The sequence below is a fragment of the Trachypithecus francoisi genome, unplaced genomic scaffold (assembly GCF_009764315.1).
Source record: "Trachypithecus francoisi isolate TF-2019V2 unplaced genomic scaffold, Tfra_2.0 Lachesis_group3, whole genome shotgun sequence".
In the NCBI taxonomy this organism is placed as follows: Eukaryota; Metazoa; Chordata; class Mammalia; order Primates; family Cercopithecidae; genus Trachypithecus; species Trachypithecus francoisi.
The window spans coordinates 156,534,804-156,560,580 of NW_022681468.1; the positions used below are offsets into that span (position 1 = coordinate 156,534,804).

Here is a 25,777-nt window from a genome sequence, read left to right on the forward strand (position 1 = left end):
AGAGTAATACTGGAATGTTACCCAAATAATAAAGTAGGCAAATGGCCAATTATTACATTCCCTATTTCAAAAAAGAGGCATTAAGCATTCATGTCATAAGTTTATTGACAAACATATCTAGTATGCCATATGAGTTAGAGTTTGATCCATTTCCAGAGGCTGCATCTCTTAAAATGCTCTTCATATCTGTTAAATGGATGAACTGAAACATCCTTATGTTTTAAGCAGTTGGGGTCTTACTAGAAGGAAGGGTGTAGCAAATACAGATCCAAAGTACAAACACATCTTAGCTAGTAAAGTCCACTTGTTTTCCACTGAAAATGGCAAATTCTTCCCAGGGCCCTCCTCATAGTGGCTCCTACAGACCACAGAGGTTGTGAACCTCCGGACACTCTGGCCCAACATAGCGCTGCTGGAAGCTCTGCGAAAGGCGCAGACCGAGGATGGATGAAATGGCGGCACCTCACCAAGACCTTGTTTTCACGACCTTGTTCCGCCGTGCTCAAGGACCAAAAGGAAAGATGGGAAAATAACAATACTCATTTTTACGGATGAGAAGATAGAGGACTGGGAGTTTAAGTGGCAGAGTTGTGAGTTCCACCCAGGCAGCCTGGCTCCAGAATTTGCACTTTCATAGTTGCAATGGAGTCCTTAGTGTAGCCCAGGGGAAAGGTCTCTTCAGCAGGGCAGCTGGACTTCCTACATGACACTACAGTTCACTGGGGGAAGAAAGGACCACAATATAGGAAAATACTTCCTGAACTCTTCCCAGTCCAGGAAGAAGATGGCTTGCTGTACTTAAGGAGACTTCCTACTCAAGAGAAGGAAGAAAAAAATGTCATGAGAAAAGCAGTGAGAAAAACACAATTACGATGTAGCAGAACTAGAACTGGACTTGGGACACCAAAAACTGAATGACTGAAGATTGACATAACTGTAGTGGTTCTGAATATGGCCCCAAGGAACCATGCCTCCTGGAATTCATGCCTTTGTGTAGCGCCTCTCCCCTCTACCATGCAGCAGTGACTCTGGGATGGCCACGTGACTTGCCTTAAACCACAGAATGCAATGGACATGACACTGGGCCAGTTCTGGGCCTGAGACTCAGGAAGGCTTAGCAGCTTCCACCTCCATGCTCTTTTTGGAAACCCAAGCCATCATGCAAGAAGTCTAGCTACCCTACTGGACAGAGCATGCGGAAAGGCCACATGGAGAAGGAGATGCTCTGAATCTACAGGGAGAGAAAGAGGGAGCCAGAGAGAGACCCAGCTACCCCAGCTGAGCCCATCCTTCCAGTTGTCCGCCCGTGGAGCTGCCAGGCATGGGAATGTGCCATCTTGGCCATTCCAGCCCAGCTGAGCTTGTAAATGGCTGCAAATGTAGCCCCTTTACATACAACAGAGGAACTGCCCAAATGTGCCAGTCATCTCGCAGAATCAGAGAGAGAAAGAGTTGTCATTTTAGACCACTAAGTTTTAGAGTGGTTTGTTATACAGGAACAGATAACTGAAAACCAACATATCAGTAAGCTTTCTTCTGAGATCTTGGTTACCGCCCAATGAAAAGGTGTTTTTATAAAAATTTCGACATCAATTCAAAGATCAGAAGACTCTCATAACTAGCTCTCATGTGACTTAGCCTGATGACTCTAGTTCCATGAAATTCAACAAGAGGTACCTGAAATGGGACTCCTAGCGCAAGGCTTCTTGAACTTGAAAGTGCGTACAAATTGCCCAGTGATCATGCTGAGTGGTAGATTCTGAGTTAAAAGACTTGGGGGCTGAGCGCAGTGGCTATAATCCTAGCACTTTGGGAGGCCGAGGCAGGTGGATTACCTGAGGTCAGGAGTTCAGGACCAGCCTGGCCAACGTGGTGAAACCCTGTCTCTACTAAAAAATACAAAAATTAGCTGGGCGTGGTGGCAGGCACCTGTAATCCCAGCTACTTGGGAGGCTGAGACAGGAGAATTGCTTGAACCCGGGAGGCGGAGGTTGCAGTGAGCCGAGATTGTGTCACTGCACTCCAGCCTGGGAGACAAGAGCGAAACTCCCATCTCAAAAAAAAAAAACCTGGGATGAGGCCTGAGACTCTGCAGGTCTAGGCAGCTCCCAGGTGATGTGCTGCTGCTGCTCCACGGAACTTACAAAGACCTTTACAAATAGCAAAGTCTTAGAGCAAAGGGCTGGCTGGGCTCAAAACGGACACTTCTTCCTCAAGGAGTCAGATTAGATCCAGAGTGGCCAACAGCTCACCTTCAGGCAGTAGTAGCCCACCACACAGACTAGAGAGATGATGGTGTGGATGATGGCCAGGGCCCGCAGCGTTGGTGCCATATACCCAGTGCTCTCCTGAAGGACAAAGAACACCATCGCTTCTTCCTCTTCCTCGTCATTAAATGAATTCCATAGGTTTGCAACATCCTCTGTCTCTTCTTCTAAAGGTTCTTCAGTGACCTGGCCCAAAACACACACTTATTAAACATCAAAAGAACCTCAGCCATTGGGCGCTCCTCAAATATTTTATATTGTTAGCATATGCTGTACAAATAGTAGTGACTCAACATTACTTGCTGAATGAATGAGGTTTTTAGGTAACTTATGACTAGGAATCACCCAGTGTTTCTAATAATTGCAAACAAACTTTTAAAAAGGAGGCAAAACCCTATCTCTTGAAAAGAAAGCAAAAAAATTAAAATTAGGAAACTTTTACTACATATGCTTATAATCCTTATGCCACAGAAGGAAATACTCTGATCATGCTGTGGCCTGAGAGGAGGCTGAGACACACGCACACAAACATGACGCATGTGTGTGCCCGCTCCCCCACCCACCACTGCCACCCAGCCAGAGACTCAGTATTTTCCATTCTTTCTGAGATGCCATTTACATTCATGGCTTCAGCTGCTATTCTTACACATATGACTCTCAAATCTACATCTTTGAGGCTTTGTCCTGTAGCTCCAACTGTTTGCTGGCTTTCTCTCCTTGGCTGTCTGTCTGAAGTCACCTCAACCTCAACGTGTTGAAAACCAAGCTTTGCCTCTCTTGGCTATAGACTTCCATTTTTCTTTTATGGGCAACAGAAGGTCATTAGTTTGAGGAGTGGAAAGTTGAGGTGGATAAAACAATGTTTCATACAAATTAGATTGGTGGTTTTAAGTAGAAAGGGAGATAGGCAAGAGATAGAAAAGCCAGTTAAAGACTATGTTGAGAATTCAAGACGCTTCATTAATTCATTGCACTAACAATTATTACATGCCTACAGCACGCAAGACCCACTTGCCAATGTTCAAAACCTTCATTTAACTTGAGCAGTCCCCTCTCTTTCCAAATCCTGTGAATTTTTCCTTTATAATGCTTCTAACAAATAGGCTAGCTATAATGCCTCTTGGTTACCTTATTCCTTGAAGAAAGAATGAATTGTGTTTATTATTCATTTTGAAATACCTTGTGGTTCCTAATATAGGGTCTAGCTCATGGTAGATGCTCAGCAAGTATTTGAAGACTAAATTTAAGTAACAACTAAAATAAGCATGAACCATTGAAATAGTCCCCTAACTGGCTCCCTTGTCAGTAGTCTCTCCACTGCTAGAAACTGTATTCCTTTTAGAAGCCAATGTCTTAGAAATTTGCTACCTATTAGAATGTTTGCTACAATTAAGAACACAAGTTCTGTCATGATTCTTTTTCTACACATAGTATACTTAGTATGCAGCATATTTAGCAAATAACCCCTGAATGAAGTATCACCTTATAAAAAAGCAGGATGAAGTTGATAGCGAAGGCTACAAACAGAGCGAGGAACCTCAGGTTGTAGAAATTCCTGGCCAGGTAATGCTGCAAAGAAAAGGACAGGCAGAAGTAGAAGAGCTTTGGAAGGAAAAGAGAACTTCCTACTTTTACACAGAAGGTCAATTCTGGTTAGAAGTTCACACATGACTCGTCCTTTTCTTGGATGACCACTCTTCTAGGGCAACCCTGGCATTCTTTTTTTTTTTGAGACGGAGTCTCCCTCTGTCCCCCAGGCTGGAGTGCAGTGGTGCAATCTCGGCTCACTGCAAGCTCTGCCTCCTGGGTTCACGCCATTCTCCCACCTCAGCCTCCCGAGTAGCTGGGACTACAGGCGCCCACCAACACACTCGGCTAATTTTTTTGTATTTTTACTAGAGACGGGATTTCACCGTGTTAGCCAGGATGGTCTCGATCTCCTGACCTCGTGATCCACCCATCTTGGCCTCTCAAAGTGCTGGGATTACAAGCATGAGCCACCGCGCCCGGCCAACCTTGGCATTCTTAACACAGCCATGGCATGACTGTGTCATGTCATGAACATGGAACCAAAATGTTGACTTAAAAAAAAGTTGCTTAGAATTGCTATAAGGAATCCTGCTGTGGCTTATTGCTCAGGGAGCCAAAGGCCTAAACACGCCACCCGCAGAGGACTCGGGCCTTGCCTTGTAGTGCTGTGTGTATGCGTATTCGCAGCAAGCAGTCTGTTAGGAAATTATAAGTAATCTAGGCTCGCAGAAGACCCTGGCAACTCCCGACCTGGATGTAGCCATTCTGTGGCCTCAGGCAGCAATGTGTCCTCATTCCTTTCCGAGTTACAGTTCCAGGAGCCTCGTCTTCTCCCTTGTTGGAAGCAACATTCCCATTCTCGCTGCCATCTTCCCCAGAAAAATCGGCATCCACAGACTGGAGTGGAAGCTGCCTGGGTAAAGTTCCCAGTCTCTCTGCAGGGAGCCCTCACCAATGGTGCTAGGGAAGGTGTGGTCCTGGCCTTCAGCCACTGTACCTCAGAGGGCAGTGTATCAGAGAAAGAATATTACAAGCTGTTCTAAGGTTTGATTGCCCATAGAACAGTCAAGGTTTGGAGGACTAGTGTGGGAAGCTAACGTAACAGGAACATTCCTTCTGATTCCCACATGATCAAACCATTTCTGAACTTTTGGACCAGGATCAGCTAAGTCCCCACATAATAGACATAAAGGACTAGGTAGAAAGAGGTGAGACTTTCTAAGGACTGGTAAGGAAACAGGTGAGAGAGGACACCCTGCTGATAGCAGAGCTGTTGGAGGACTGTGTTTCTTTCCAGGCTCTCCCTCGTTTCTTTTCCTCCAACAGAAAAGGAACAGGTAGAGACATGGGAAGAAGAAAGTGTAGGAATGAGAAAGGGAAGGAAGCGTCACTGACCAAACAGTGAAACAGATCAGCGGCACCTCTCTGCCATCTGCCTGGGCCAGTGCCGGTACCATGGACAGGGCCAAGGCTGGAACACTTACCAGTAACTTGGTCTGATAGATGTCCAGCCCTTTAAAGAAATTGGCTGTGAAAGCTTCCGGCTTCTCAACCTTCTGACCACACCGCCGCTTCTTCTTTTTTGTCACTTCTGTCCACAGGTACTCGGCTTGCTCCTCTTCTTTGTCTTCCTTCTCTCCATCTTCCATGCTGCAGAAACGGGAAACCCACTCAGCAGGGCAGAAGGGAGGGCGGTCTGGCCCAAAACGGGAGACGAGATTAAAGAGAAATCTGGGTTGAGAGGGGCAGGAGGTAGAATCATTCCTTGAGGGTGGAAACTTCAGGTCTTTATCAACCCACAGTGGCTGGACATTAAATTTATATTTAATGAGTGGCGACCACTTGGATGAACCATGATCTTGGTGTACATCAGCTATATACAAGTTTGTACTCTTCTTCTGAAATTAGACTTAACAATTTTTTTTCCCCTTCTGAAGTTACCCTTTATTTTCTAAGCAATAGTACCTACTCTTCTAAGCTTCTGGCAAGATTTAATAAGATATTGTATAAAAGACCTGAGCACAGGCCTGACAAATAATAGGTATTTAATAAATATTAGATATCATTGTCGTCAATATATGAAGTTGTAAAGTCATCTGGCCAGAGAGTGAAACTCTGATCTGCTAGTGGGATTATAAACTTAGCAAGAGGAATATAATGTATTTATTATATAGCTAGGGTAAAAGGAAATATACCCAGGACTTGCAGAATAATTGCTTGCACTGATAGAAGTGAAGTTTTCTATTCACTATAGCAACAGAATATCAGATGCTATCAATAACTATCTTTATTTTCTTTTTTCCTTTTTTTTTTTTTTTTGGTTTTTGAGACAGGATCTTGCTGTGTTGCCCAGCTTGGAGTGCAGTAATGTGATCTTGGTTCACTGCAGCCTCAACCTCTTGGGCTTAAGCAATCCTCCCAGCTCAGCCTCCCAAGTAGCTGTGACTACAGGTGCACACCACCATGCCCAGCAATTTTTGTATTTTTTGTAGAGATGGGGTCTCATTATTATGCCTAAGCTAGTCTCGAAGTCCTGGGTTCAAGTGATCCTCCAGCCTCAGCCTCTCAAAGTGCTGGGATTACAGGTGTAAGCCACTCTGCCTGGCCTAAGAACTATCTACCATAGCAGTTAGAGTAGTTGATGCTACCAAGAACTTACTCTGCCTTCTCGGATTCTACTTTTCCTTCTGCTTCATTTGCTGCTTTCATCTCTGCTGCCTAGACAAAAACAACAATCAGTCAAGCTTTCCTCAAAGAAGCGAGGTCATGATGATGAGACATTTTCTTGGCCATTTACTTCTTGGTCACAAATTTCAATGGCTTTTCATGTTTCTGCTTCTCTCAGGATCACCGAACATAAGTGTCCTGCTATATATATCAAGTGACTCTGAAGAGATGCCAAGACAAAGATTTGAAACTTGAAAACTCAACCTCCCTTCTCCTACTTACTCAATTCAAAGAGGAAACTTGTGTTAGGACATTGTGAGAGCCTCATGACAGTGGTTCTACTGATCCATGGGGTCAGAAAGAGATGGGACACAGATCAAACCAAGTTTGATCAGCCTGCCTCCATCTGACAGGCTTCTTCTTGCCTTGTCTTTAATCCTCTTGCCAGTATCCCAATCCCTCTGGCTGAGGACCACTGCAGTTGGAGTAAAATTCAAGCTCCTCAACACAGCCTGTAAGTCTTGCATGATCCTGGTGTTTCTCTTCATCCCCTTCTTGTACCATTTGACTCATGGTACAAGAGTACCAAACACGCAGACTTCCTGGAACTTTCCTGATCCTTCCAGGCGTACTTCCAGAGGATACTTAACCATATCCTCTGCCTGGAGTATGCCTGCCCCAGCTTTTCATGTGCCTGCTGCCTGTCAGGACTTGACTCAGATGACACCTTTTCCGACGCCTCCTCTACCTGTTTCTGATGGGCCTATATTAGCTGTGTAACTCATTGCATGTTCACGTGTTCTAACACGCAGCACAAATAATAATTATCCTATTTGTTGTCTTCTCCCACTAGAAGTTAAGATTCATGAGAGCAAAATTGTTGTTTCTGCTTTAAACCTATGTATTCTCCTATCCTAGAACACAGGCTGGCACATAGCAGTCCTGGAATGGGACCCTGTTATGTATCAAACTGTGTTCTAGGTTTATGGGGCTACATCAGGGAGCAAAACAGAATAATATTGTAGGAATGCTGATTCTGATGTTTTCTTCCCTGAATCTTCAAACCAGCATTCTCTCCTACAGAGAACTCTAGTACCTGACATTTCTCCTTCTTAGCATTCTTTATACTTGTCTTGACTTGTCCAATGCCTTTATTCGCCACTAAACTGTAGGGACAGTGTGTTTCTTATTGACCACCATATTCCCAGAGCCTAAAACAGTGACAAATGCACATTAACTTTCCAATAAATAAGAATGGAAAGAATGAGTGAATGAATGTTTTTGGGCTTGGATCTTTTCACACTTTTCTACTCTCTCTGATGCCAGAGTGACACTGAATTGGATACTACAATAGAGAGGAACATCCAGAACCTTCCATGGTCAAGGGGCTCCGAATTCCTGCTATCTTGTTCACTTAATCTTGTTGACTGACATGACGTACTAACTGAATAGTGAGTGTATCACAAGGATAAAAATGTCCCAAGCATGATCAAACTCATTGAGAGGCCAAATCATAAGAGATCATTTGACCTTTTATGACACTGAGAAAGCACGGTCTCAAAAGGAAGGTCTCCTTTTATGTTATTCTTCATTTTCTATGCTTTCAGTTCACTGAATGCATCTGCACAGCATGAGAAATAACCTTCTAATAAAAGTCTGAGGCAAAGTGTTACAGGCCATCACGTTTGAATTCTACAATGTAAACTAGAAGACCAACAAATGATTAGACACTGAGATAACCATCTAAGTCTTGATTTCTGCAGACATGTCAGAGGTGGAATTATAAGATCAGCATAATCACACCACAACCACTGTCTAATAGAGTGTTGGCTCCTGGGGAAATGGTGTCAGTACTGATTACCAGATATGGTGACAAGTCTTATGCTGGGGATAAAGGAAGATGAAAGAAACAGATGACACTTACCTGAGCTTTCCTCTTCTTCTGTACAGTACTCTCTAACGTAGGGGGTTCATCCTTGCCAATAATTTCTGAGAGGTCACCCAAACCCACTTCAGGCCCATGCTTTAAGCTGCCCTCTTTCTTTGGGTGGAGTCCAAAGAGGTCTGACATGATATCTGTATCTCCCTTCTCCCCCTTTATGAAGTGTACTAGTTCAGTGGTGATACCTGGCTCCATCACCTCTGCCCTCTCAGCCTCCATAGTGTCATCATGGATACCAAATTGGGTTGGGTCAGGCATGTCACCCAGGATCTTGGTCACTCTGATGTTCTTTGCCCCTTCTACCAGGCCCCCTCCAAACACTGTGCTCCAGAGGATCTGAAAGATTCCTCCCAGGATGGTGAAGAGCATCTGGAATAGCCCCAGGAACAGCATCCAGAAAAAGGAGCAGAGCACCTTCACCAGCTCCTTCGCAGTCATCTTTTTCACGTTCCTGTACTGCTTCCTGAGGTTCTTCAGGGTTGCTCTCTTCAGAAAGTCGGCAACATTCCTCTTCACAGAGGCACAGGCCATTGCAAATGCAGAGGCCGGCTCGAAAGACCCGTCTTCCTCCTCTTCACCCGCAATTTCTAACACGTAAGAAGCATCTTCATCTTCTTCCTCCTCTTCTGGCCTGTCTGCTGAATCGGATTCAGAGATCTGAGATGCTAACTGCATTTCAAAGATGGTGTCCTCACAGAAGTTCACAAACAGCTCCATCTTTTCCTGCTCCCCACCTTCGTTGACAACATCAAAAATGAACTGTCGCTTAGATTCCTTCACCTGGGGCTTCTCCCACTGAGTGCGACTGGACTCACTGATTTCAAAATAAACACGCTCAATTTTCTTGGCCCCACCCATGATCTCGATGCGTCCTAGGTAGGGTTCGAAGTAATTTAGCACACTTTCTGCTGGGTCCAACAGACACTTCAGGCGGGAATCGTTTGGCATGTGTTCAGAAAGATTTGTCAATAACACAGCCACATTAAACCCTATGTCCTTGGCCGGCTCATGGAACCGGTCTACAAAATCAATGTAATTAAACATGTCATTCTCATCAGCGTCTGCACACGAAAGGAGAAAGTCAATCTCTGACTGCGTGTACTGTTTTTGCCCTTCCATGGCCTTCTGGAATTCTCTTTTGGAGATAATTCCTTTACCATCTGGGTCGTATTCTTTGAAGGTGTCTGAGCTGGTTAAGTCTTTAAGTTTCAAGAACATGTCAAAGAATTTCAAGATCATTTCTACATTGGTAGATGATTCTACCAGTGTGTCAACCATCTGCTTGCCAATGGTGCCATTTACCACATTCCCTGTGAGGCAGGTTCAAAAAGACATACAAATATATAAATAAACCCAAGCCATCATGTAAATTGTCAGGTAGCTAGTTTTAGAAGACTTTTGTGCCAAATTAGTCAGCTCTTCTCTGACCGTGATGATGTAGGAGGGAGCAGCAAGCCATAAAGACTACACCACTAGGAGCCAAGGGGGAAAGAGACAAAGGGAAGAAGGAGGTGGCCACACCACTGCCTTTAACATGGCTTGGGGCCTGGGAAGTGGTTTCATTATCAGATTATCGGGGACACATAGGGATACATGGTGTCCCTCTGATCCCCTTAGACCTAGGAGGGTGCCCAACTAGATGGCTGGCATACACACTGGCAGCCAGATGTGTTGAAAAGCAATGGGGAGAGGGAGAGGATAGGGAAGAGCAAAGCTTGGAGGTTTTCCCCAGTTCATTCTGGCTTTCCTACTGATAGAAAATCAATTGATTTCAGGCTTCGTCCATCAGGCCAGGTGCCCCTCATTTTATTTTTTGTTTCTGAAAATTTGGCTTTCTGACCAATGTCATATGGCATCAGTGACCTGCCAGAAGGATAATCTGCAGGATCAGTAAGGTTAGTGCTCAGACCAATTACAGTTGTGTGAAGGCCTAGTTATACCAAACAGCCCAACCTTCCAGGAGGGACAGAAGCATCACCACCATGTCCTGAAGGAGATCCAAGAGTTCCTTCAGCAGCTCGATCTGACTGGAATCCTAGAACAGAAACAGGAGATACCCCTGAGCTATCTGATCCCTCGATAAAGTACAGGGCAGTGAGCAAGAAGAGCCTGCTCTGGAAAGGTTAGGTGCAGGCTGCATCAGTGTCAGGAAAGAGCTTCCTTCTCATTCTCAATGAGGATGCCTTATCGTCCACTGTTTGCAGCACCGGGAGACTCACTGTAGCAGGACTCATCCAACAAAGCTCCTTTACGTTTTTCCTTTTATTAGTACAGTGTGGCAGATATACCAAGTGTTGTCCAAAACTACTGAACAACCCAATGCACCAAAGAGCCTTCAGGTATCTCTTGTAGCTTATGCTGTCATTTTCTACACTGGAGAACTACCAGTGAGCTTTATGGGAACACCGGACATCTGGTAAAGGTGTCAAGGTTATAATCACCAAGTGGGTTCTCCTTTCTTTCCGGATTAATTTAGAGTCTCCTAATTCTAGGTGGTGGTGATCTGGGTGCCACTTGTCCCTTGAATGGAATAAAATGGAGGCTATTCCTCTGGATGGTTTTGATACTAGTCTGTTTGGTTTTAATTTCAGCAATGCAGGAAGAGCATTGCTAAGCTAACTCCATACTTTTATACCCTACGTCACAGTAGAAAACAATTCTTGGAAGATCTGAGGTGGGCAATCTGGAGATTCAATTAAAAATGTATTCTGAGTCACATACCTTTTACAGACCCCCACTCAAAAAAAAAAAAAAAAAAAAAAACAACAACAAAAAACAAACAAAAGCAAAAAGAAAAGAAAAAAGGAAAAAAATAAAAACCCAAAAACCAAACACCCAACCATAACTCTTTGCCTAGCCCTTCAACTTTCAAAGGAATCTTCATCACCTATGGTGTGTACCACAGCTATGTACAAAATATCACAGAAGTGTAGGGTATCAGAGCTGGGAAGAAACCTCAGAGATCACTTATTCTAACTTTGAATATTTTAGAGATGATGAAACCAAAACCAGAAAGGGAAAGTGGCTTTCCAAAAGTCACTGGTGAGGAGGTGGCAGGGCCAGGGCTCTCGTCTCGAGACTCTGCACCACATTGCCCAGCTGACATAGGAATGGACATCTTACTGTCAAATTGGCAGCCCTCCCAGGAACTCTCTCCTCCCATAAGGCCAGAGTCAAAAGGGGAAAAATGAAAGGTTAAATAGCACATTCCAGAAGAGAGGAGGCAGATGTGACAGCCTTGAACATTTCAGATACACATGATTTAAGTTAAAGCTGCAAATGTTACTCTAATCAGCCTCAAATACCTCCTGAAGGCCTCCCTCAGGTGTTGCCATGGAGAGAGGCAATAAACTGCTACATATGCTACATTTATTTGTTCATAATAAATGCTCTGAGCGGTTCTGATTCATCTTGCCAGAGAGATGGGGAGTGAGAAGGAGAGGCAGGGACAGGGAGGGAGGGAGGAAGGAAGCAGGGGTGAGAGAGAAGAGGGATGTGGATTACAGAGACATGCAACATGGGACAGATGGACGGATGGGGCTGGTAGGGAGTGTTTATAAGTTGACAAAACAGTGACAAGGAAGCAGAAAGGATTAGCACCATAGAAAGCAAATGTTGAGACAATAATAAAATGGGTAGGTTGGTGAGACACAAAGAAGGAAGCTGCGTTCATGCAAAAGCCTGTCTGGGACGCCCCCCCGGAGGCATTCGTTTCTGTCTCCCATTTTGGCCTTCAGTTTAAAAAACTGAGACCTAATATGCATGACTTGTCCAGCCTCTGATCAAGCAGCCACATCACAATGGGAACACCAAGGAGTGAGGACCGACTTAGCATTTCACAACAATGACACGTGCAGGGAATGGGCCACAGTACCTGAGACAGTTTCATCTGCATATTAGCAAAGACATGGAGGAAGCCAACCACGGCGTCCCACAGCCTGCTGTGAGCCAGGCTCTGCTGATTACCAATGCAAGGGCCCTGTGGAGAAGAGGACATTCTTATGTCACTTCAGCATCACAAGTTGCGCCGAAACCTGCCTAGCAAGGGCATCTGATACCTACTTATATGAGCAGACAGACTTTCCAAAAGTCAAGGATTTCACAGCTCGGTATTTTCCCAAGATACTACTTTTTTCTTTTCCTGATTCTAGGATACCATACCTAGGAAAAACCACTAGGGATTTCACAGTCCAGCGACTTTCAGAGACTTTCTTTTAGCGTCAGAATGAGTTCTTAAAATGAAAGCTTACACTGGAGAACAATATTTAAAACAGGGAAATGCTGTGGTTGACACAGGGCTGAAGGGCACGCTCCCCACCCTCACCTTGGCCTCAGAGGCCTTTGGAGGAACTCAAGAGTGCTGTGAAGCAGTGTGAAAACCAGGCCCTCATCTGCCTATTGTTTCCAGGCAAAGTTACACATGCTGATAACCACACAGCTATCTAATTAAGTAAAAAAAAAAAAAAAAAAAAAAAAAAAAATTATGTGTAATAATCTAAGCATTCAACCACTTCTAGGATTTTCTTATTAACCTAAACTTCAGATATAATAGCATCTCTAACAAACTTCTCTGAAAGTCAAATGTAGAGGAATAACTTAGTTTGCATTTTCCATGTTAATAATCTCACTCTGTGTGTGTGTGCGTGTGTGTGTGTGTGTGTATGTGTGTGTGTTTAAGACAGTCTCTCTCTGTCACCCAGGCTGGAGTGCAGTGGCATGATCTCAGCTCACTGCAACCTCTGCCCACTGGGTTCAAATGATTCTTGTGACTCAGCCTCCCAAGTAGCTGAGATTACAGGCATGTGCCACCATGCCTGGCTGATTGTTTTGTATTTTTAAGAGAGACAGGGTTTTGTCATGTTGGCCAGGTTGGTCTCAAACTCCTGGTCTCAAGTGATCCACCTGCCTTAGCCTCCCAAAGTGCTGGGATTACAGGCATGAGCCACAGTGCATGGTCAATAATCTCACTATTTTTGAAGATCACTATTGAGCCAACATTTCTTATCTTTTCTTTACAGTCTATTTTTTCTACCCTTTAACCAATCTCCGAATTAGTAAGAAAGTTCTAAAAGGAACACATATATTACCCTAATTTCTAGAAACGTCTTGGCAGGATTCCCAAGGTTGAAAAGGTGAGCAGGAGAAATACTGCCTGCATTCCCAAAGCACATGAGTTTGTTAAAAATTCCTGTTTATGTACATTCCGTGTCTGATCCCTAGAAACCTTTAGATTCTTTCTGGAACAAAGCTGGTTGCTGAAAGAAACACATTCACCAAAAATGAGCTTCTCCTTTACTTTTGGGTTCGTGCTCCACGGGAACTTCTGAAGATGAGGATGGATTTTGCAGAGATCAAATCAGATGCTTATCAAATATATTCAATGATCTCCTTAGGTACACTGCATTTTGTGAAACTTCAGTAACTTGTTTTTAGGTTTATCTCTTTATGTCCTTATAATGCTTGAGTGACAAGGATACATCTCCCCTCAAAATCCTCCCTTTCAAGTTGACAGTCTTAGTTTTGTGTTTCTTTTAATGAGCAAATATGATCTGATGGTGCCAGCTGGCTCATCCCATGGATCTTTATTTGATGATAATTTAATATTTTTCATAGAACAAGTTTTGGCTCAGTCACATCACCAGTAAAAAAAAGAGTCGCTAAAAACTCTTGGACTCTTGGAATAAAAATGTTCTTTGGGAAAGAAATGAAGGTGTATGGGAAAAGGTAAAAAACATTCTCCATGTCTTTCCTTACCTATGTCTTCTGTTTCAGCAAGATGGATATAATTGCTGACATTATTTCTTATAAAGCCATGCACAATCCTATCTCTAACTTTTCCAAATCACTGACACAGAATGTACTTCCTTCTCTGCATCCATCCATAGCCTACGTGGTACTCTGGAGACTTGGAGCCCTTCGGCTTTTTTTTTTTGAGACAGAGTTTCACTCTTGTGGTCCAGGCTGGAGTGCAACGGCACCATCTCAGCTCACTGCAACCTCTGCCTCCTGGGTTCAAGTGATTGTCCTGCCTTAGCCTCTTGAGCAGCTAGGATTATAGGCACCTGCCACCATGCCCAGCTAATTTGTATTTTTAGTAGAGATGGGGTTTCACCATGTTGGCCAGACTGGTCTCGAACTCCTGACCTCAGGTGATCCACCCACCTTGACCTCCCAAAGTGCTGGGATTACAGGCCCCAGTGAGCCACCACACCTGGACCCCTAGGCTCTTAAGGGGCTTGCTTTCCTCCGAACTCATACATACGTGGTTTTTTTTTTTTTTTTTTGACGGAGTCTTGCTCTGTCACCCATGCTGGAGTGCAGTGGCACAATCTTGGCTCACTGCAAGCTCCGCCTCCGGGGTTCAAGCAATTCTCCCTGCCTCAGCTTCCCAAGTAGCTGGGATTACAGGCACCCACCACCACACCCAGCTAATTTTTGTATTTTTTAGTAGAGATGGGGTTTCACCATGTTGGCCAGGCTGGTCTTGAACTCCTGACCTCAGGGGATCTGCCCACCTCGGCCTCCCAAAGAGCTGGGATTACTTGCGTGAGCCACCACGCCTAGCCACATATGTGGTTCTTAAGCACAGTATGTATGATTATTTTAAATCATGTATGATTTATTTAATTAATTTATTTATTGATACTGATTCTAGCTCTGTCACCCAGGTTGGAATGCAGCCGTGTGATCTCAGCTCACTGCAACCTCTGCCTTCTGGGTTCAAGTGATTCTCCTGCCTCAGGCTCCCAAATAGCGGGGACTACATGCGCACACCACCATGCCTGGCTAATTTTTTGTATTTTAGTAGAGACGCAGTTGCACCATGTTGCCCAGGCTGGTCTCAAACTCCCGAGCTCAGACAATCCACCCGCCTCAGCCTCCCAAAGTGTTAGGATTACAGGCGTGAGCCACCGCGCCCGGCCGTATGATCATCTTATATTGAATAATTTTCCTTGTGCATATGTATTTTCTCAATTACATTGTAAACTCTTTATGGGTAGAGCCAATATACTGTGCTTCTTTTCATGAACCACAGCACAGAGTACAAGCTGAGCGTTTTGTTGAATGAATGAATAAAAGCCCTATTCATGAGTCTCCTGATTATGGTAATCTGAAGATGAAGTATTACTTTTGCTTTTAAAAAATCTTGTATCACAGAGGGTAATGATATGCCTACTAATTTTATAGCAAATTATGCCTGAATATATCCTGTTCCTTTTCCAAAACAGCTAGACCACCATAGACAATGCATAGAAAATGCTACCAACAGAGAAAGACTGCTGCAAGATCTAGACATTTACCATGAAATTCACTTGCAGATTTGACCGCCACTGCATGTAGTTTGTGTGCTTCTGAAGTTACTTCTTCCAGAGTTAGTTTCTGACAAATCGGTAGGAGCTCATGGATCCTGTTTTTAATCTCATAGTATCAAGAAAACATCATTTATCCCTTAATTTCTTCATTCTATGAATCATTTCTCCACTCGACTCTCCATGCTTACTGAACAGATCTATGCCAGACATTGTTCTAGATATAAAGAATTTTAAGTTGCGTAAGACATTTTCTTTCCATGAAAAATGTTCAGTTTAGGAGGGAAAGCAAAATGTCACTGGATAAATGCAAATCAAGTGTGAACACTATAAACGGGTCTAGTTGGGGGACCCCAAACTATAGCTTCCTGTGGAATGCAGGTACTACTGCTTCCTGTTTATAGAAAGTAAACATTGTCGGCATTAGGGCTAGATAGATGGTGCACTGTGTACCATCGAGTATTCTGTAGGGAATATAGAATACATGCATATCAACAATGTTCTCTTCGCTTTCAACCATGCACTCTGTAGCACATACCTGGATGTATTCTGTAAGAGAATTGAAAATCTGCTTGGTGACTGCCAGAGCTTTGGAAAAATTGTGCTGTCCGGATTCATCAATGATGTCCTTCCCTGAATAATACCAGTAGAAATCACTGATTGATTCCTAAAAACAAATGAGTAGAACTTAGTATTTCTCAGACTTCAGTCAGTGAAGCTAAACTCGGTGTTTGGGAAGGGTACATGAGAATCCTGCATCTCTAGGACCTCTTTGCTCTGACAGGAGCCAGAGACCTTGTAAAGAAGCGCAGAGATACTCGACCTCTAGAATCTTTCAAGCACAAATATCCCTCCAGAGGAAAGAACAGATAGGAGTGAGGACTGCCTTCAGCTGGAACTGGGAGACTATGAAATAGGATAATTTATTCAATGTGAAATATGTGAAGATAATGGTAATTATCCAAATAGTCATAATAACAGCAACAACGTAACAGCTAACATTGTAAGTGCCAGACATTGTTCTGAGTACATTACATATACGGGCATACATCAGAGATTCAGAGATAATCTGAGTTTGATTACAGATAAACTACAGTAAAGTGAATATTACAATAAAGTGAGTTGTACAAAATGTTGATTTCTCAGTGCACATGAAAAGTTATGTTTACGATATGCTGTAGTCTGTTAAGTGTGCAACAGCATTATGTCTTTAAAACACAATGTACATGCCATCATTAAAAAAATACTTATGGCTAAAAAGTGCTAACAATCATCTGAGCTCTCAGCAAGTTGTAAGTTCCACCATCTTTTTGCTGGTGAACGGCCTTGCCTTGATGTTGATGGCCACTGACTACTGAACAGGGTGGTGGCTGCTGAAGGTTGAGGTGGCTGTGGCAATTTCTTAAAATAAGACAATGCTAACTGCATCAATTGACTTCCTTTCATGAAAGATTTCTCTGCAGCATGTACTGTTTGATAGCATTTTACCCACAGAACTTCTTTCAAAATTGGAGCCAATCTTCTCAAACCCTGCCACTCCTTTATGAACTAAGTTTATGTAATATTTTAAATGCCTTTTGGCATTTCAACAATGTTTAGAGTGTTTTCACCAGCAAGATTCCATCTCAAGAAACCACTTTCTTTGCTCATCCATGAGAGGCAACTCTTCATTTGTCAAAGTTTGATCATGAGATTGCAGCAATTCAGGTTTATGTTCTTCAGGCTCCACTACTAATCCTAGTTCTCTTGCTATTTCCAACACATCTGCAGTTATTTCCTCCACTGAAGTCTTGAACCCCTCCAAAGCATCCACAAGGGTTGCAATCAACTTCCTCAACTCCTGTTAATGTTGATATTTTGACCTTCTCCCACGAATCACAATTTTTTTCTTCTTTTTTTTTTTTTTTGAGATGCAGTCTTGCTCTGTCGCCCAGGCTGGAGTGCAGTGGTATGATCCTGGCTCACTGCAAGCTCCACCTCCCGGGTTCACGCCATTCTCCTGCCTCAGCCTCCTGAGTAGCTGGGACTACAGGCACCTGCCACCACGCCTGGCTAATTTTTTTTTTGTATTTTTAGTAGAGACGGGGTTTCACCACGTTAGTCAGGATGGTCTCGATCTCCTGACCTTGTGATCTGCCTGCTTCGGCCTCTCAAAGTGCTAGGATTACAGACGTGAGCCACTGCGTCTGGCCCACAGTGTTTTTTAATGATATCTACAATGTTGAATCTTTTCCAGAAGGTTTTCAACTTACCTTGCCCAGATCCATCAGAGGAATAGATCTATAGCAGCTGTAGCCTTACAAAATGCATTTCTTAAAAAATAAGACTTGCAAGTCAAAATTACTCCTTGATCCATGGGCTGCAGAATAAATGTTGTATTAGCAGGCATGAAAACAGGATTCATTTCCTTGTATATAGCTCTTGGAACCAGGTGCATGGTCAACGAACAGTAATATTTTGAAAGGAATCTTTTTTTTTTCTGAGCAGTGGGTGTCAAGAGTGGGCTTAAAATAGTAAACCATGCCGTAAACAATGACAGTCCAAGCTTTGTTTTTCCATACATAGAGCATGGGCAGAGTAGATTTACCATAATTCTTAAGGGCCCTAGGATTTTTGGAATAGTAAACGAGCAGTGGCTTCAACTTAAAGCTACCAGCTGGACTGCCCCTGATAAGAAAGTCAGCCTGTCCTTTGAAGCTCTGAAGCGAGGTAGGTATTGGCTTGTCCTCTCTAACTATGAAAGTCCTAGATGGTATCCCTCTTCCAGGAGAAGGCTGTTTCATGTATGCGGGAAATCTGTTGTTTAGTGTGACCACCTTCATCAATTATCCTAGCTAGATCTTCTGGATAACTTGCTGCAGCTTGCTACATCTGCACTTGCTGCTTTACCTTATACTTTTGTTATGGAGATGACTTCCTTCCCTAAATCTCATGAACCAAACTCTGCTAGCTTCAAACTGTTCTCAGGCAGTTTCCTCACCTCTCTCAGCCTTCACAGAATTGAAGAGAGTTAGAGCCCTGCTCTAGATTAGATTTTGGCCTACGACAATGTTGTGGCTGGTTTGACCTATCCAGACCACTCGCACTGTCCCCATTTCAGTAGTAAGGGTGTTTTGCTATCTTATCATTCATATGTTCACTGAGGCAGCCCTCATTTTTAATGTCCTTTAATAACTTTTTCTTTGCATAGCTTGGCTGCTTAGTGCAAGGGGCCTAGCTTTGGGCCTGTCTTAGCTTTCAACATGCCTTCCTTCCTAAGCTTAATCATTTCTAGCTTTTGATTTAAAGTGGGAGACATGTGACTCATCCTTTCACTTGAACACTCAGAGGCCACTGTAGGGTTATTAACTGACCTAACTTCAACACTGTTATGTCTCAGGGAATAGGCAGGCCCGAGGAGGAGGAGGAACAGTTGGTGGAGTGGTGAGAACACATGCAACATTGATTAAGTTTGCTGTCTTACATGGGCATATTTCTTGGCACCCCAAAACAATTACGATAGTAACATCGAAGATCACTGATCACCTTACAAGTGTAATAGTGAAAAGTCTGAAATATTGTGAGAATCATCAAAATGTGACAGAGACACCAAGTCAGTACATGCTGTTGGTAAAACGGCACAGATAGACTTGCTTGATGCAGGGTTACCACAAACCTTCGATTTGTAAAACACACGGCATCTGTGAAGCACAGTCAAATCAACTGCAATAAAATGAGGTATACCTGTATTCAACCTCTCAATCTTTACTACCACCTATGGCATAGGTCCTACCCCTTTTACTGATGAAAAAACTGGAACACAGGCACGTTAAATAGATTGCTCTAGGTTACAAACCAGTAAGTGGCAGAACCAGGATGAGGAATCAGCAAAAAGGAAAAAAAAAATCTCTTTTTGTTAATATGTTCGTATAGATTTTCTCAACATAATTTGGACTCCCTTGAAACAAACCATCTGACTTCTCAACACAAACTTGTAAACTCATCCTATTCCTATCATCTTGGGTAAGTCTTTTTTTCTAGTGAAATCTGTTCTCATTCACAGGTTATTTCAGAGCTTTTGGTCGTCTTATAGCTCTTGATTGTTTTATAGCACCACAGATCGGTTTTCACTGGCAAAACTAAAGTAAACCAGCATTTTACAACAGATGATTTGGCGTTTAACCACGTCTCCCACTTCTGTCTTCAAATGTACTGTTTGGACGCTGGACTTCCCATGCATCTGTGGATATACATTACAACGCCTTCCTTATGGGGGTCTAACCATATCCTGGGCTGTCCCTGACCCTGTCTAACCGTGTGTCTCTTTTGGAAGCAAAGGTGAGAGGTCCCATCGTCCAAGGCCCTCCCACTCACCTGCAGACGCAGAAGGTAGTCCACAGTGCTGATGATGACATTCACGGTGGTGGTGTTACCCATCTGAGTCCGCAGGAAGTTCTGAAAGTCTGAGAGCACCAGTGCTGGGTCAGAGCTTGTCCCTGCCGTGCCAAGGGGGCCAGGCATGCCCTCTCAGCTGAGCTCAGATAAGACATTCTATGTGAAAAGGCTTACAAAAATACCATGTTTGGATCATGGCAGATCCTGCAGGGCAGAGCTCTGCTCTGAGCACCCCCCAACCTGCCGACACCAGAAACTGGACTTAATGAGCCCCAAAGGGCTAGATGGAAAGGGCTGGGTATTTAGATTTCTCATCTAAGGATTCTGGAAGCAGCTTAGCCTTGGTGGCACTAAGTATCACTAGCCATGATATTTACATAGTTTCTTATTGAGGAATGCATTAACCGATGTCCTCGAGTTAACAACTAGTTGCATCAAATGGGGGCCCACTGAATGGAATTTTAGTTTTGTCCCTGAGTGCTGTGTTTTCTTGGCAGATCAATCTGTTCCACTCACCACTGTTATGTCCCTCACAAAGCAACTGTAGGAATCGAAAGAGATCACGCGTGAACTCGTCATTCTGGAGTACTTTTTCACCTTGAAAACATAAAATGTTGATGAGCATCGGTTTGGCTTCTCAACAGAGAATACTTTCTAATGCAAGTGACTACACAGATGATAAAGGAGTTGTGTCAGAATGGTTTGGAAAAGGAACTCTGGATGAATGGTGAAAAGCCCGATTAAACTGAGCTGAGGCTGCAGAGCACAATGCCCAACAAATACATTTGTAATGAAGACAACTGGGTAAGGAGAGTAAATGGCTCACGGTCCATAACCCATGCTTGACAGATGGAAGACACTTCTTTAATTAAGCACCAAACTGCTGAGTTCAACTCAACATGCAACCACCAAGCCTAAAATGTTTCTGAGGCAATTAAAATGGGATCTCCTAGGATTCACACACATGGTAGGAACTCAGGCCAGAAACTGAAACTTACCACGTTCACGAACAATGACTGGTAATGAGAGAAAAATTGAAGAATACAAAGTAAGAAAACTGTAAACATCATGATAAACTGTCTTTAGTTAAAACTGGCTATGTGAACACATCTATCCTAGATGATAGCTTTATTAAAGCTACTGATGGAAACATTTTGCTGAAACAGAGCAAGTCCTTGCATATTAAGCAAAGACATGAACTCTGACCAGACATAGGTAATTAAGATTTTAAATGGCTGGGTGCAGTGGCTCACGCCTGTAATTCCAGCACTATGGGAGGCCAAGGTGGGACGGATCACTTGAGGTCAGGAGTTCAAGACCAGCCTGGCCAACATGATGAAATGCCACCTCTACTAAAAATACAAAAAATTAGCTGGGTATGGTGGTGGACGCCTGTAATCCCAGCTCCTTGGGAGGATGAGGTAGGAGAATTGCTTGAACCCAGGAGACAGAGGTTGCAGTGAGCTGAGATCGTGCCACTGTAGTCCAGCCTGAGCAACAAGAGAGAAACTCTGCCTGCAAAAAAACCAAAAAACAAAAAAAAATTTTAATCAGGAAGAGAACGGCCTTCACATTTACTAGTTACTTACGTGTTCCTTCTTCAGTCACCATCCCCAGGCCTTCGGCTTTATTCTGCCTCTCAAATGCATTCAAATCAAGGACACTTTTAATAGACAGAAAGAAACAAGGTTCAGGGCTATGCACACTGGGAAAGCAGATTTCTAATGTGAGTGTATCTATTGACTAAGAATATCCTGTCCCTGTGCTATCATAAATAAACGAACACATTCCAGGGTGGTTGAAAGTCTAATGATTCCTTGGTTTTGTGCCGAGCAGCGTTGTCTTAGGTGCCTGTAGCTCACAGACTTTGTTACATACAGGTAGAGGGGTCACGAACACTTATGGTGACTCTCATTGTCTGTCCAGTTTGAGTCTTTTCTTATGAAGGTTTAGAAGGGTTTTCCAAATAAAGAAGGAATCATTTGTTTTGAAGATTTCTCCAGGGAAAGTTTACTCTAAACTGCGCTGATCAATGTTTGCCTCCCACCTTTACCTACTTTCCCTGAGAATCACATGGAACTGTGGTTTCCAGAGCTCAGGACAAGCTACAAACTTCCAGATTTCAAAGGGCCACACCCTTTTATGATTCTACAACACGCAAAAGCCTATAGAAGCTGAGGTTCCGCTTTCCATAGGCAATGGTGCCTCCAGGTGTTCCTGAACTTACGACAAGTTGGCCTTCATTTTTGTCCCTCCTCCCCGCAACCTTCCCAGTCACAACCACTGCCAAATTTTACTTAGCCAGGAAGACTTAGTGCAACCACAAAGCTTGGTGATGAATCCACTCTATGATCATGTTATTTCTAAGTGGGGCTCATTCCGTTTTACTAACAGAGTCTAACTTATTCCTCAGTCTGAAAGGTTTCATAGAACATAGAATATAGCTCTTAGGAAAGTTTCTGGCTAAGTTCATTAAGACTCTGCAAAACTTAGCTCCATGGGCAAAGCCATGGAGAAAAATCTGGCATTCCTGTTTTCTTTTTAAGGAGTCGTATGTTTTGTGATTTAAGTAAATTCCATTTACCTAATTTCATCACTTAGGTAAAAATGATTTAGGTAAACAGTGAAATCTCTACTGCCATTTTTGTTCGTGTTTTTCCCCAGATTCTGCTGGCAAAAGGGCCTGCTCATCAACACAAAACTCTCCTTCTACTGTGGTTTAGATGCCAGAGGAGGAAAATATAGGCAAGGCCATTTGGACACAGTTGCTCTGAAGCAGCAGTTTTGAATGTGAACCTGTGCAACACACATTTCTGATCCTTACTCCATTCCTAAATACCCATTTTGAATGTTTTAATTTCCCTACTGCTTAGATATTTTTAAAACATATATTGTTTTCATAATCATAAAAAACCCAGCAGTAAGACATCTTAAAACTTCTGTTAGGACTCAGTTGGCATCTAAGCGTATATCACCTGTCTCTCCAAACTGTCATTATACATGAGTTTAGAAATATTAAGGATTACAGGATACTGAGAGAACTCTTACAAAGTAAATGGATAATTTTATGAGCAATATGAAGTTGAGTTGCCTTGATTTTTGCCATCTCTGAGTTCATACATACTATTTTAGCCTCAGAGAGTCAGGCCTGGAAATATTCCATTTTGTTTCCCTGAGAGAGAGAATAAATGAATAAACTGTTGGTGGGGAAGAAGCCCCACAGAGCGGAGAATAAAGAATTATCCTGCAGCTCAGATACACTCCCTACTGCCCAGGTTACGATATTTTACCCAGTGAAATATGGTTAGCAAAAGTATATAGTCCACCAAAAGAAAGGATGTCCATCCTCCACATTTTTAAATGGAAAGCATAATTGGAGGTAAATGAGCTAGGTAATTAAAAGTTTAATTTCTTTTACAATTACTTGCCGACTATCCAAATACATATGAATCTTAGACAACAGGCTGACACTTTTCTTAGATTCTGGCTCATCTCTGAATTGAGCAAGTATCATGACCTATGACTCTTGGTTATATATTATTTATGTGTCAGAGCCGTTCAGCCATGAGGGGTGGCTTAAACAGCTTAACCATATGAACAGAAAGTTCAAAGCCTTATTTTTTAGGCTATGTCAAAATGGTCCCGTGCCAGGATGTACCCCTGTCAAAATGGATGTGTCAAAATACATACCACCCTAACACACGTTCGAGCTCAAAGAACTGTTAAGGATAAGATGAGCAAAGTACCTAGTGGCTTTAATAAAACATAGCCTTGAGTCATGGTCAGGAATCCCCCCCTTTTCCATTCTTTTCTGGTTTGACTTTTATGGGCATACATGTTCAAGGAGAAACTCAATGTGCACACTGAGTCTCCTGGGAGAGCAACATAAAAATGGAGGTAAGGAAAGGAGACTAAACACAACGCCAGTGAGGGAGCGTGGGTACGTGGCTAATGGCAATCCCATTTTCCCCTCTGAATGCTAGTTGAATTGTAATCCTGAAGACTGGAGGAACAACACCTACTCTCTCAGCTTTCTAAAGTAGGTGACTCCTCTCTCAAGAATTCTATGGTAGGCCAGTATATTTTGTGCTCCCCTTCCCCTGCCACCTATCCTTAGAGGAAAGAATTTTTAAATGCTATGGTAGTTTTCCCGCATTTACCTGCAAGACTGCATAAGACCAGAAAGGCTTTGAAAGAATCCAGCATCCTTTTTCTCCTTTAGGTAATCTAGCATTTTCTGCAAGGGAGACACGTTGTAAAGGGAAAAGTCATGAAAACTATGTCACAGAGCTGACCCTCCTAATCCTGATGGAGAAATCTCCAGCCACACTCAGTTGGACCTTCTACATAGGGAATCAGAGTCCCTTGGGGTAGATCATGTTTATTTTATAAAGGCCCACTGGCATTTCTTCTAGGGAAGAAAAGACATTCATAGACCTACTGTTTGAGGTCCCTTCTATTTGGGAGCCAGCACCAAGGCCGTGATACAGTAATGTATCATGAAACTGAGTTATAATCTGAATAGCTCATGCCCTGAATTTGGCACACAGGAGCAAGGAGCTTAGCCAGTGAGGAGCCTAGCTGAAAGCTCAGTATTTCTTTCACAGTGAGGCCTTGTTTCCTGTGTTCTCTCTTACTGGAAGGTAGGAACTTTGTCTGATATAATAAAAATTTTGTTTTTTAAAAAATAAACAAAAGGCCCTGTAAGAAAGTCAACTGACAGCTAGTGGTAGGTGGTAGAAACAGAAAGTGAAGGCTAACTTAGAAAATGACAGTTTTTAATGAAAAATTGGAGACATTGTGGGGGGATGAGTTAAAGACTGGGAAAAGCTATATGCAACAATGGTAGTTGTGAATGTGAAGACTCTCACAGGCCCTGGGATGTAACCCTCATGAATGCCAAGGGTCTGTTTGGGGAGGGATAGCATTAGGAGATATACCTAACGTAAAGGACGAGTTAATGGGTGCAGCACACCAACACGGTACATGTATATTATGTAACAAACCTGCACGTTGTGCACATGTACCCTAGAACTTAAATAATAAAAGAAAAAAAAAGAAAAGAAAATGGCACTCAGAATTTAAGTCAAGGTAAAAAAAAGAAATTTCACTTCCTTGTACACACAGATGCCCTTCACCAGAACCCGGAGGGCCTGAGAAACACCAGTGCGTTCCTGTCTTCTGTAGCCTGTTCCAATTCAGATTGTTGAAGGAATACCATGTGTCAGGTACTTGGTTGTATGCGTCTATGTGTTGATGCTCACTAGAGTGTAGGTTGCACGATGGCAGGAGTTTTTATTTGTATTACTCACTACTACACCCTCAGCCTTTGCAGCAGAGCCTGGCATGGTCATCAGCCAGTAAAGAGTTGTTCAATGAATGAATGAATCAATGAATAACAGGTTTTTTTTTTTTTTTTTTGAGCTGGAGTCTCGTCTGTCGCCCAGGCTGGAGTGCGGTGGCCGGATCTCAGCTCACTGCAAGCTCTGCCTCCCAGGTTTACACCATTCTCCTGCCTCCGCCTCCCAAGTAGCTGAGACTACAGGTGCCCGCCACCTCGCCCGGCTAGTTTTTTATATTTTTTAGTAGAGACGGGGTTTCACCATGTTAGCCTGGATGGTCTTGATCTCCTGACCTCGTGATCCGCCCGTCTCGGCCTCCCAAAGTGCTGGGATTACAGGCTTGAG

General features: G+C 43.2%; 2 protein-coding genes across 2 annotated transcripts in view; both read right to left on the bottom strand.

Moving 5' to 3' along the window:
- RYR3 (ryanodine receptor 3) overlaps window positions 1-25,777 on the bottom strand; it is a 396,626-nt gene that overhangs the window by 19,008 nt on the left and 351,841 nt on the right. The window contains 13 exon segments of the mRNA XM_033190880.1: window positions 2,253-2,453; window positions 3,750-3,836; window positions 5,282-5,447; window positions 6,457-6,515; window positions 8,389-9,716; window positions 10,360-10,441; window positions 12,281-12,385; window positions 16,255-16,383; window positions 20,070-20,158; window positions 20,607-20,687; window positions 21,089-21,106; window positions 21,680-21,753; window positions 24,251-24,327. Of these exon segments, the coding sequence (XP_033046771.1) occupies window positions 2,253-2,453; window positions 3,750-3,836; window positions 5,282-5,447; window positions 6,457-6,515; window positions 8,389-9,716; window positions 10,360-10,441; window positions 12,281-12,385; window positions 16,255-16,383; window positions 20,070-20,158; window positions 20,607-20,687; window positions 21,089-21,106; window positions 21,680-21,753; window positions 24,251-24,327 (2,496 nt within the window).
- LOC117070928 (cytochrome c oxidase subunit 7C, mitochondrial-like) lies at window positions 88-523 on the bottom strand. The gene has a single exon (XM_033190689.1). It carries the CDS (start codon window positions 403-405, stop codon window positions 214-216), a length of 192 nt encoding a protein of 63 aa, XP_033046580.1. The 5' UTR covers window positions 406-523; the 3' UTR covers window positions 88-213.

Coding starts and splice junctions, on each gene's coding strand:
- LOC117070928 (XM_033190689.1), bottom strand. CDS start 405: ATGTTGGGCCAGAGTGTCCGGAGGTTCACAACCTCTGTGGTCTGTAGG.